At 35.9% G+C, this 13297-nt stretch overlaps 1 protein-coding gene across 1 annotated transcript; it reads left to right on the forward strand.

Annotated features, from left to right (window-relative positions):
- Positions 1 to 2970: 2970 nt before the first annotated feature.
- Positions 2971 to 3288, forward strand: CBG25257 (the record flags this gene model as incomplete). The annotated part of the gene is made up of 1 exon (XM_045243275.1): positions 2971 to 3288. One exon carries the CDS (start codon positions 2971 to 2973, stop codon positions 3286 to 3288), a length of 318 nt encoding a protein of 105 aa, XP_045098277.1.
- Between the last annotated feature and the right edge of the window lie 10009 nt (positions 3289 to 13297).

Here is a 13297-nt window from a genome sequence, read left to right on the forward strand (position 1 = left end):
CGATAATAAAGATGTTGCTTTTGAACTCTTCACCGGAATAAAACAAGTGTGGTTTGTGAAACTTTACGTTCCGAATTCTATGGGAACCTTTTGTTTTCTCTTGTTTTTTTTCCTCCCAATTTTTGTTTAGGATTCTCATGATCGCTCCGTTTACTAAACAATTTCCGGAGACAACAACCCATAAAAGTGATGCGAAAACAAGCCGAGTCACGCCGTATCCGTTTCAGATATTCTAGAATTTTCTTTCTTTTCAGTCAAAGTTCAAAATTTTCTATTGTTGTCTTTAGACCCATTGTTATGTGTTTTGTTAAAAATGCAAAAGCTGACGAAAAATGCACAGTTGTTTTTTATGGGGAAAGCTAGGAATTATGAGAAAAAGAGAAGAAGAATAATCAATTTTTGGGTTAAATGAGTCACGTGGTTGCTCATCTTCTTCTTCTTCTTTTTCTGGATCGAAACAAGCCATGAATAATAGAACAAGAAGAAAAGGGGAGAGGTCCCCAGAAAAGAGAACGATTTTTGATGCACTCTTCCTATTAGAAAAGAGAGAGAGAGAGACCAATTTCAAATCGTTTTATTCCTCTCCCGGATGTTTTTTATTTCAAGGTCACTTCTTCACAGATTCATGGATGGGTTGTGGTGTAAAGAAGGAAAAAAGAAGAAAATAGAAGGAGAGGGGTGTAGTTTGGAGTTCTGAGAGCAAAAAGAAGAAAAAAAAAAGAACCAGAGCATGGAAGAAGAAAATAACCACCAGTGGAGACAATGTCCTTTCGGAAATCGGATATGGGTACGTCTAGATGAGTCAGTAAAAACGTGTAAAAGAGTAAAAGGAAGATAGAAGAAGACTAAAGAAAAAGAAGAAAAAAGTAAAGGTAGTCTTTGAGAAGAAAAAATAGAAGGCGTCAAAGCGTGTCGATGTCAATGTCCCTTCATCTGAAAACTAGAAGTAAATGGAGAAAAAATAAGAGGAAAATAGGAGAAGAACAAGACAAGTTCTATGTTTTTCAAAGTTTTTTTTTCCATCTACACTATAAAAAGTGATCCTGAACAGTCGAAACTTTGGTGTCACTTTTTGATTGAGGAGTAGTGAAGGAGTGTTCCTTTGAAGATAAAAATACATGTTTGGAGGAATATGAAGGGAACTAAATATGAGTTTCAGATAGAATACCTTTTATGAGATCTAAATTGAAGCTTAACCTACGAAGCAAACAAAACCTCTATTCGCTAAACTGTCCAGTGAAAACAGTATAGAAAAATTAACAAAAGTATGAGCTTAACTTCAGGGGTGTTCAGAATGGCCTTTCCGGAATTTTGCGTGGAAAATTCCGAGTTTCAAAAATTCGGAATTTTGGAATTTCGGAATATTCCAATTTTTAATTTCGGAAATTCGGAATCCCACTTATTACTAAAACGCGAAGAAAATACTAAAAGTAATTCCGCTCGAGTCCCGCAAGGGAACTTCCGTGGGATTTTTGAAGTATCGTAATCCGAAAATTTGGCTCCGCGTCACTTCGAAACCGCGACACTTCGAAACCGGTCATTTCAAAACCAGTCATATCGAAACCGTGGTATTACAGACGAATGGATAAATTTCGGACTACAAAAACAATTTTAGGGTTTTCAAATATGCTTTTTCTGATAGAATACATTTAAAATTCAAAAATTCAAGGATTTTCTTCTTTTGAGAGCATCAAATGTTGTATTTTTTTTAGATTTCAGACTGTGTTCTATCAGAAAAAGCTAATTTGAAAACTCTAAAATTGTTTTTGTAGTCTGAAATTTATCCATTCGTCTGTATTACCACTGTTTCGAAATGACAGGTTTTGAAATGACCGGTTTCGAAGTGTCGCGGTTTCGAAGTGACGTAGCCAATTTTTTGAACCCGTCCCATCTCACTGTAAATTTATAGAAAGTAAGTTGTACTGCAGAGATCACAATATCACGGTCCAAAAAATCATCACACATCAGTTTCCTTTGAAAATTCAAAATACATTTTACGATCGATTCTTCACAGTTCTATCTTTCAGCTGGTTTTTTTTGTGTCTGAAATGATTATTCCACCAAACATCGTCATTTAATTACTATCTTATCACTTGAATCCAAAAGAAAGATGAATGGATCAAAAGTCAGAAAGAAGAGAAAGAAAAAACATGAACACTGCCAGTCTTTTGTCCTTTTTGAAAATAATACTTGTGACCCTTCTGATGTTTTCTCTCAGCAAATATTCGATTATTATCAACTGCAAACATAGACAGTAGCCATTGAAAAAGGATCGAATAGAAGGTGAAGTTTTGATTTTTCTGCACGAATCACAAAAACGACAATTGGCAAGTGCAGGAGGCACAGAATGGCGCCATTCTTCAGTTCGTATAGTTGGAAGCATGAGAGCAGAAGCTTCTTCCGAATGTCACAGTTGTTTTTGATCATTGATCCATGCGTTCGATGACAAAAAGAAGAAGATCCTTATCATTGATAAGAAAACTGAGGGTTGATTTTGAAAAATAATCAGAAAGGGTTTTGAATGAAACGGACAAGAGAGAGTACAAACAAAAGGGAAGAGTAGACATATTGTCTTCTTTTTGAGTACACAAATAGAAAAAATTGGTTTTTAAAGGAAAGTTTGGGGATCCTCGACTACTTGAGACTCTCTGTAGTTTCGTTGAAAATTTACTTGAACTCTAGAACTTGCAAAGTTGACCTGATACGAAGAAATAAGAACATAAGTTTTCGAAAAGAGCCTTAAACAGCCTGATTCCCAAAATGAATGGAAACTTCGAGAAGATATCATAATGAAAATCCGTCACAATCCCGTTCATTAGCTCCTCCTTTTCTTTGTATTCATAAATTCTATTAATAGAAAGATAAGAGATCAAAAATGAGATATAGGTCTACTATTTGTTTATGCAAATGTGAGCTATTGTGTCGTTTATTTTTCTCTAAAATATGAGCATTGTATCTGACACAAAAGGGATGACCAGTGCTCTTTTTCAGAACATTGATCATTATCTTTTTCGTTCTCTTTTTTCTAGTTTGTATCCTTCTCCACCCTCACAATCTGGCCTTTCCCAAGAAATGATTCATGTTTTTCAGAAGCACTTAACCCATTTCCCATCTTCTTCATTCAGCTGGTTTTCGTGTCAGCTGCTCATGAACTTTCTTTTTGCCGCTTTTTGCTGCTTTTTCTTTCTTTTTTCCACATCATCATCATTAAAGATAACAGCTATACGAAATACGATTTTCAGCAATAGTTCTTCTCTTCAACCTATCATAGTCAAGTTCACAAAATAAAGATCGCGAAATGATGACGTTGTGTTCCCTATGAGGGATCAACATTGGGGTGATCGGGAAAATGAGATCAGATGACTGGAAGTACTGTTGACGACAAACACACCCCAGACATTACCAAAGTTGGACGCAAAACTCTTTTGTGTCGTTAAAATAATTAGTGGCGATCTTTTTATTACCCCCAATTAGGGATCGTTGGAGAATAGTACTGTATTGTCAATAGTTTTGAAAAGGGGTGTATGATGAAATAGCGATAGCTAGTTTCAAAATTGTTTCTTGCAAACTGGAATGAAGATGAAAGGGGTTGAGAGAAAGTGAGAAGATGGACTTCAGGAATATTATTCGAAATTCAGGCAAATGAACCAAAATTACAATCTTATTGGTATGACAAGATTAGTGGGTTACTGTTCGAAGACAACCAACAGAACCTCAATCTTACTGCTTTTCCGTTCATATCTGAAGAAATTGGACTTTTGAACTTGGAACTTGGTTTTCACTTGCAATTAGAAAGATACCATTCTTGGAAGATTTTGAAAAGGGGACTTCGACTAAAGCATTTTATTGCACCAAAATATTTCCAATGTTATGTATTTTTCTAAATTATTACGAAAAATTAAAAAAAAATTCCGGGATCCGGAAAATAGCCGTCGAAAGTGAACATTTTGCTGGAGAAGATTGCCATGTAGAAAAGGTGTCCCGCCGCCTTGGCCTAGGTTTCTCACTGCGCGGGAACTCAAATCCTCGCCCCTATTCGTCATTTTTTGTTTTGTTTTTAAGATGTTTTTCGGAGATTTTGGATTTTTTTTGAATTTCGCAAAAATATTCGGAAAATACATGCCTAACTTTAAAACATTTCACACATCACAATTTCTGGTCGGGATCTCCCTTTATAAATCAAATCGTTCATGTTGCTCTAAATATGGAGATGTACCTATTGATCTGTGAACGTGACTATTATAAACCTTCGCCAAACCAATCTAAACCAAACTAAACAAAATTTACGACTTTTCCCAGCTGATGATACAAAATATCCAAAAAATTTTCTTTTTGTGATTTTTCGTATCCACTCAAAAAAACGATCAAGAAGATCGTTGTTTTTTCAACAGTTCAAAGTTTGAGAAGCCATTGACTTTTTTGTTTTTCGTCTTTCTTTTTTCTTTATTGCTTTTCATTTTAGTGTGAAAAATTGAAAACAAAAAGTACCTTGGAATTTGAAAAATAAGAACACCCATGTTTTTTTTTGAAATTGAGAGCAAAATACTAATAGAAAATAGAAACATACATCGGTTTGATATCAGATTTTACTATTATTTTGTTATCGTTTCAGATGTTTGTGTTTTCAGTTTTTTTTCAGCTGAAGGGTACCCACGGGACAATAACAAAGTGGGTCATGTGGTTGGCACCAAAGGTACGGGCGGGTCATTTGGGTCCTATCCTTCTCTCTGTCACTGATTGCAAACATCTGATTGATCAAAATCAACCGGAAAACAACAGAAAACTGACTTGAGGGTCAATAGCCAGATGGCTAGAGATTCGAGGATCAAGAAGAACTTTTTGAGCAGAATGAGGAGGAGTAGAAGGTCAAGAGATTCTTTTTTGCGAAGGAAAAAGAAAACAAGATATGAGACCCGGAAATAACATGAATTTGATAGAAAATGTAAAATGAAACGAAAAGTGTCTAGAAAAGGAAATCGAAAACAAACTTCCGAAAAAGTTATTTCTTCCTGATCGTTTGTTCTCTTGAAGCAAAAAAAGAGATCCTCGAACTTTCAAAAAAGAAAGGAATAGTGGAAGATGGTTCCAGCATCTGAAAAATAGGGCAAATTGACAGTTGGAACTCTTTGGTATAAATTGAAAAAATATTCTGGAACTCTGACGGGCAAAAAACAAGTACTTCGAGAGATAGAATTTGCTAAATGATATCATTTTGTTTCAGCTAACGGGTTTGAAAGTAAACATATGACTCCATGGGATTACACCTTTAAAAGAGAAACAATCGATCATGTGAACGGGGGAAAATTGTTGGAATTTGGCTAAAACACTAGGATTCTTTAATCACCGTATTTCCTCTAATAGGCCCACCTCTATTTAAAGCCCACCTCTAATAGAAGCCCATATGCATTCATTAGAGAGAATATGGTAATTAAAAATTCCAGAATTTTTGGAACTTTTATTTTAGAACTCGATAATTTCTCAAATTGCGGAACTTTCTAATTTCTAAATTTCGGAATTTCGGAATTTTAGATTTTTAGAATTTTTTCCGGAATTTCAGAACTCCTGAATTTTGAGTTTTGAGATCCTGGAATCTCAGAGTTTCCTGAATTCGTTATTATGGAATATAGGATTGCAGAATGAAAATTTCGGATTTTCCAAAACCTTGAATCTCAGAATTCTTAATTTCGGAATTGTCAAATTTCTGAATTGTGGAAAATATTTCATTGAAAAATAGAAGCTCACCTCTAATAGAAGCCCACCCTGAAAAAGAGGTTGAAAAATAAAAGCCCAAAATTCAAAGTTTGCTGCAAAAAGTACTTGCTGTTAGATAAAAGTTCCTGTAAACAATGCTGAGATTCTCGGCTACGTCAGAAAAGAGGTTCATCGATGTCATTCAGATCTGAACATTCCGAAAACTCATATTTCCGAATTTTGTATCAAAAACTCGGGGTATTCCGAGATTCTGAAGTTCCGAAATTTGGACATTCGGAATTTTTAAAATTCAGAAAAATTCCGGAAACGCCACCCTTGCGATAGACTAGAATGAGCCCATTTTTTCATTTGACCGAGAATCACAGTTCTGGCTGGAATCGTTCAATTTTTGATCGTTGCAATTTTTACACCACCTTCAACAAAAAACTGAATGTTATCCCTCTATGTAATTCGGTTCCTGTCCATCTAAAACTGAATAATTATATATGCAAAAGCTCATTTATTCTCAATTCTAAGAAAAAGAAAACTACAAGGTCTCAATAAAAAGCTCTGTGTGTTGTCTCATTTTTAAGCAACTTGTTTTTTCCTCTTTCAGTCCAAAGCATACCAGCTCATTTTTTGTTAACTTGTGGTCTGCTCTCGGGACTTTCCTCAAATGAATAATATTTACCTTTGGGTAATCTTAAGACAGTACACACAACCAATTTTCAGTCTTTTCCAGCTCCAGTTGAAGCATCATAAGACTGGGGTGGGATTAGATTTTAAGAAGAGAAACAATATATCACAAGGGGCGGAACAATAACACTTCTTGTGTCTTTTTTTATTTGCCTTTAAAGTTTGGAATTCAAACTTTTTCTTACTAGATTATTGTTTTTGAACTGTGGGGAGAATACTTCAAACATTAATCATATTTTGAAATTTTCAATGATCAAAACAATGGGAGCGCACGCACCGAAAAAAAAACAGCCTAGACAAAGAAGAAGAGGAGAGCAAAAACAAAGCACTCAAAAACAAATAAATTGAGGCATGGAAGCGATTTTGAGATGACTTGAACAGAGCAGAGAATCAAGTGTGTATGTCTCTCTGTGTTGTACTCAATCAGTTAGATTCAAATATTTGAACAGTCAGAGAAGAAGAGAGAAGGGAACTACTGTCTGCAATAATATCATGAAGATGTCTCAAACTTGTTTAAGTCAAGTAAACCGGTGGGAAACAGCAAGAAAAAAGTAAAGAAATACATACACAAATAGACACGAAAAAAAACGAGAAGCTAAATGGTAAAATGGAAAAGAAGGTCAAACAGTCGGGGTGCGAGGGCGAAAATGTTGCGATCTTTGAGCACTGAGAACACTTTTCGGAAAAGGAGTTTGGAGTGAGTTGGGGAGGGAGGAAGAAGTGATAAAAAGCGACTGTGAGTCACTGATGATTTTCTATGTTTGGTCACAGTTCCCTGGGAGGTCAATACACAATTTGTATGGTTTTCGGAGAGAGAAAATATTTCAGATAACATATGTTTCGATTTCATGGAAAACAAACTGAGAGAAAAGTAGTGAAAAATCTACCTTGAAAACATATCAAGACGAAATGCTGAATAACAAATTGAACATACTTGTTTCCAATACACTACTTCTATGTACAGCCCAAAAAATGTCTGGAAATCCTTGCGTAGGGTTTCATGGGTTTTGAAATTTTTTTTAAAAGTTGTTGCGATATTGTAATCAGCAATCAGCAATGGCTACAGTATCGGACAAATAGATTTAATTTCAGAACATTATCTGTGGAGGAAAGACATCTCTAGTTTCAGAAGAAAGAGTACAGAATTTCTAGTTTTGGTCTCCAAACTTTAGAATATAAATTCCATATATAGTATACCCTACATGGTTTTTATATACCATATACGGTTGATAGTGGACATATATGGTTAACATGGTTAAAATAATGGTTTGTTTTTGTAAATTCTTTCAAGAACTTCAAATATGGCTGTTTTCTATTGCAAATGTCAAAAAGATATCAAGTCAAACCGTTTTAAGTTAGTGTCCAATACAGTGCACAGATATCAAACTATCAGCGAGTCAATAAATTATTGAGTTCAAGTTCCGAAAAAATCACTGAAAAGGTGAGATCCGTCTTGAAACTTAAACAAAAAAGGTAAATGAAAAATGGGTCTCAAAAAGACGGTCTTGGATAGAATCATGAGATTAAATAGATACATGTCTTATGATACAAATCCAGATACCTGACAAGATGTCCACCACGTCATGGAACATCCAAATGAACGATAAATCCTTTTGTTCAAACAAAGGCTCTTTTTTTGAAGTGAATCTGTGATCCATCTACGTGAGACTCACTTGAGAGTTCTTGCCGTGTAAACAGTAAGCGGTTTGCGAACTGGACCGGCTCTTTTTTGTTTTACTAACAGACAATGTGGAGCCAATGTGCACTAAACGAGAAAAAAACGACACTTCAAAAAAAACTGAAATGGTGGTGAATGACTTTAAAAATCTTGCAAAGATCGGCAGGAGTCTGAAAATAATCCGATTGCGGTTTCAAATAAATAGAAGACGTCATGAATTCAAAAGAGTAGGTCGAGAGGGGAAAAGGAAAATGGATGGATGGAAGAGAGATGCAGTATACTGCACAAAACAACTGATAGATAGATAGGAAATAGAAACAGTTTATTCAAATTTAACATAAATCAACTGTATGGAAAATGGAAATGAGAGAACGGGTGACCTTCTGGATTTAAGAACAAGAACGATGGAACGGAATAGATGGAAAGAGTATAGGATAGGCAAATTGATTTTTCAAAGTTTTTGACTATTTGGGAGACTTCTTTTTTCAAATTATCTGGGGCACCATTTCTGACCAAGCCTTTTGGAATCCTGTGTTTTTTGATAACTTATTAGGACTGAAAAGATGATAATGAGCAGGAAAAGATATGATTGATAGATACCGTAAAACCTGTAATGGAAGAACCCCAATACTCGCAATTTATGCTAATTATTCTTGGCTCCTGTGCAAGATGTCAGAAATGTGTCTACTGATAAAACGTTTGTGATATTATGATAAACAATTCATCCGTTTACTACAATTGTATATCTTTGGCAGGAACCGAGATAAACTGGCTCAAAGTTAAACGTTAGAGGACCCTTTTATTACAGGTTTTACGGTATCTTATTGATCCCGATTTCGGAACAAATCGCAATATGGATTGGCTATGTCACAGCGACTATTTCTAATTTGAAAAAAAAAGATCGTCCAATAACGGTTAAAAGATTTCTTTTCAGTTTACCGTAAAATCTGTATTGATATTGCATGCAAGTCTATTGTTCAAGTCACCTCAAGGGGTGCAACTCTATTAGAGAGGCAATTCAAATAGAGGCTGCAATTCTATTTTTCAAACTACGAAAATTTTGAAAAAAAAGTTTTATTATGAAAATCAACAAAAAAGTAACAAATTGAACACAACAAAAGGAAAATATTCAAAAAATTGAGGCGTCACTGTCATAGTTATTGTCTTCTTCCTCGGCATGGTTCATTTCTCCATCGTCTTCCTCAATTTCAATATCTCCCAAAATCTCCTGAATTTCTTCCATTTCTCGTTCTGCTCGTCTTGTCTTCAATAACTGTACGCCTTCTGGAATTTCTCCATCTTTCTTGAAACAATGAATTGCCTCATCATCTTCGCCATTTCTTCCATTTTTTAATCCGCATCCTTTGAATGATCTTACAATGTATTCCTTCGGGATATTTTCCCACGCCAATTGAATCCATTTCAAATAAACTTCCATACTGGGAGCACGCATATTTCCCGCCGGGGTGAACGATTTCGTTCCATGAACCATCCAATCTTCATACTCTTTTCTGATGAAAGATTTAAACATTGCGTTCCAATATACATCTGGAGCCTGAAAAATCGGGTCACGCAAAGTTTCAATAAAATCTACTCACTTGTAAGAATTTTGTGCATCCTCCAGGAATCACCGCAGTGTCTAGTCTCAGTTGTTTCAATACTTTTTTAGTGTCTGTACTGATGTGGCAACGGTAAGAGTCCCATACTAACAACCTTTTTCCGAACATTGAGTGACCGAGAACTTTTTCAAGAAAAGTTTTTGTGATTTCATCGTTGAAAAATGTTCTGTCACACCAAACCAACTGCAAAGTTTTTCTAAATGTTTCCTCAATACTTTGCACTGGTCTTTTTCTTGGAAGAAGTACAAAAGGTTTGCACTTAAAACCGTCTGATCGAGCGCACAGCATTACTGTAACATGCAATTTCTCGTGTCCCGTGGTTTTCACTGAAACCTGAAATTGAAACGTTTAGCTTGTTATTTTTGAGTGTGCTGACTTGTTTAGATCCTCGATCCGCTACAGTCAAACTATTCGAACAATCCAGATAAACCGCGTCTCATCACATGCGAAAATTTTGTCATAATTATTCATGGTAATTAATCGTTCCACATAAAGGAGAAAGTCAATAATTTTCTCCACATAAAACTCTGGCGGTTTTTGACAGACTGTTGTAGCACGTCTACTCGAAAATCCATGCCGCTTCAAAAAAGAAACCAGCCATCCATTCGAGAACTGCAACATTTAATGTTTAATCTCAAGTAGGTAATCTGTTTTCAAACCTTCATATCACTACTTGAAATAGACTTGGCGCGATTCTGGATTCCAATACGAGTAATACGAAGCTTTTTTTCTCTTTGCTCTCGGACCCATTCCGCAAGTTTAGTATCAAAATCTTTATCATTCACTTTACGCCCTGCGCCATCAAGCCGTTTTTTCTTTTTTCCATTTTCAGCGATTGTTGCTATTATTTTTTCTTTCTGAGCTCTCCATTGTTGCACATTTTGTCTTGAAACTCCAAATTTCTTAGCTGCTTCCGTGTTATTTTTTGATTCTGCCCATTTCACCACCGTAAGCTTGTAATCCAAGGGGTGGGCTCCACGCTTTCTCTTTCTAGAGTTTCCACCAACTTTTTCAACGTCTTCCACGTCTTCCACGTTTTCCACGTCTTCCACGTTTTCCACGTCTTCCACGTCTTCCACATTTTCCACGTCTTCCACGTCTTCTACGTTTTCCACGTCTTCGAGGACTTCTTCAGAACTCATTGCTCGTGTTGCTCGCTTCAATAAATGGAAAATATTGTTAAAAAAACAAAGAAAAATAAAAATAAATCAGAAATTAAGTAGGTAGTTTAAAAAAAAAGAAATTCGAAAAACAACTGTGCAATTGTTCGTCACGGTGTCACAGACTAAAAATTGCACAGTACTCCCGGCGGAGCCGCAATTCTGCTGGAGATGCAATTGTATTACGGGGGCAATTCAATTAAAGGCTGCAAGTCTATTTTTCAAGTGCCCTCAAGGGGTGCAAGTCTATTAGAGGGGCAATTCAAATAGAGGCGCAATATCAATACAGATTTTACGGTAACTTCTTTCCCCAAATTCGAAAAACCGGAACTCTCTACGAGTACTCTTCTTCGCGAAAGAATTCGTTGGGGAACCATTATCCGTTTTGAAAAGAATTCATTTTTGGAGATAACAAATTGTCCCATTTCTTGTCTTCTTTCTTCTATTCGTACACTAAGACGACATCCACCTACTTTTTCTTTTCGTTTCCCAATTTTTTCCCATGTACGACTCATTCACAAATATGACAAGTTCATCGAGAATGCATACTTTCCCAACCAGATCCGTCGCTCGAATCCCACTTTCTTTTTACTCTTTTTTCACACCCCATTATAATTACTTTTACTATTTTTTTCCTTCTGAAAACAACGAGCAATCGGTGTTTTTTTCCACTTGACAATATGTCACAAATCGAATTGAAATGAGGAAAGGGGATTAGTTGAAGAAGGAGAAGAAGAAAAATAAAGCATGTTAATGAGAAGACAAAGAGGTCAGTCAACGGACCACTTGTTAACAGGAATGCCCACGACTCGGTGGTCAAATTTCAAGTTTTCTCTCATCTTGAATTCTATTTTAATTTTCGGTTATTGTTTTTATACTGTAGACTTTTAAAAATTAAGTACTCAGTGTACCAAACTTCAATTTGTCCCATAGAGTATGAGTGTTGATTTCAGTGATTCGATTTTTTCCGTGATTATTGGCTTTTAAACTGTGCACCTTCCAAAGAATGCTAGCATTGTGAAGCCAGTCAACATCTTTTTTGATACCCATAACATTTGAACAGAACGCCACAATCCTTTCGTCCATCCGGACATCGGCTAGTAATCCAAAACACTGCTCCCCGTCTGTCCATCTGAAGGCAATCAAAGAAGTTGTCAGGGTTGCTCTTTCGCTTCCGGAAGAAAGAAAGAGAGAGCTTTTTCTACTGATCGTTTTCCATGATAGAAGAACTTGAAGTCGTGATGCCCCTTGCCCCCCAGTCAATCTCTATTCTCCTATTCTCTTTTGACCAATTTTGTGCAGGAGAAAGAGTAGAAAAGTACAACTCTCTTTTCATCTAATTTTCTCAATTCTATTCGCACCTTAAAGTTGTTTTTTTTCGTGTATCTTTTCAAATCTCCGGGGAGTTTGGAAAAAGCGAAAAAAAGGATTAGTGCGTTCCGATAGATCAGTTTTCAGATGAGCATTCGATGTTTCTTTTTAAAATCGACTTTACGCGCCTTTCGTTTCTTTTTAGATTTGCAGAGTATGTTCCTCTAGCACTTCAAAGCTCTAGATAAATAATCTACATTTGTTAAAATGATTCATTTTATATCCGCTAGCAGGTTTCCACCAACTAGAATTGGAAGAGTTTTATTTTTGCAAACACTGTAATTACAGTTTTTTATTATTCAATTTGATACGTTATTCACAATTTTAGAAACTTTTGAAAAACTCAAAAGTTTCTCCTTCTCGAACCATTTCTAGTATTAAGCCTATCACAAATCTGAAAATCGTAGTTGCATAGATGCATAGTAGGGATTTTTTTCAGAATTTTCAAGGCCCGGGGTTTCAGTAATTCGTTTTCCTGTCATTTCAAAAATAAATTTCTGAGTCAAGAGAAAATGAAGAAACAATTTTGTCACAAGAAAATTCACGAAGTTTCAATTTTTCAAAATTAAAAAAACCCGTGCCCCATCAGGCCCGCGAACCGGGCACTGACTTCATAATGCTTGATCGGATCATCAATACTTCGAACCTTCCCAGTGTCTGATTTTCTCCTTTTTTTTTCTTCCTAATCCCTTTCAAAGTACATCGAACTGTTGTATTATTCTTGTCTTCTAATTGACATCGTGGTCAGAAAAACGTACAGCTCTGTTGCGCAACGAAACTTCTTCCACTGGTCCTGCAACATTTCACCCAATAACCGAATTACACCAAACATGGCGTATCTTGGCGGGGAGGCCATTTCGTTCTGATGGACCTCATTGTCTTCTGAAGAAACACATCCCTATGTGTGGATATACATACACTACGCTTCTTCTTCTTCTTCTTAATTGCATTTATTCATTTGTTCGTTGTCTCCGGCTGTCAGCTCACCGCTCCGGCTATTCAGATCTTCTACTTTTTCTCACACTTCGATTCAATCCTTTATCACTTTTTTCTTTTTTTCAGTTTCTGGAATGAAATGAGAG

The sequence above is a fragment of the Caenorhabditis briggsae genome (genome assembly GCF_000004555.2).
Source record: "Caenorhabditis briggsae complete genome, chrI, whole genome shotgun sequence".
NCBI lineage: Eukaryota > Metazoa > Nematoda > Chromadorea > Rhabditida > Rhabditidae > Caenorhabditis > Caenorhabditis briggsae.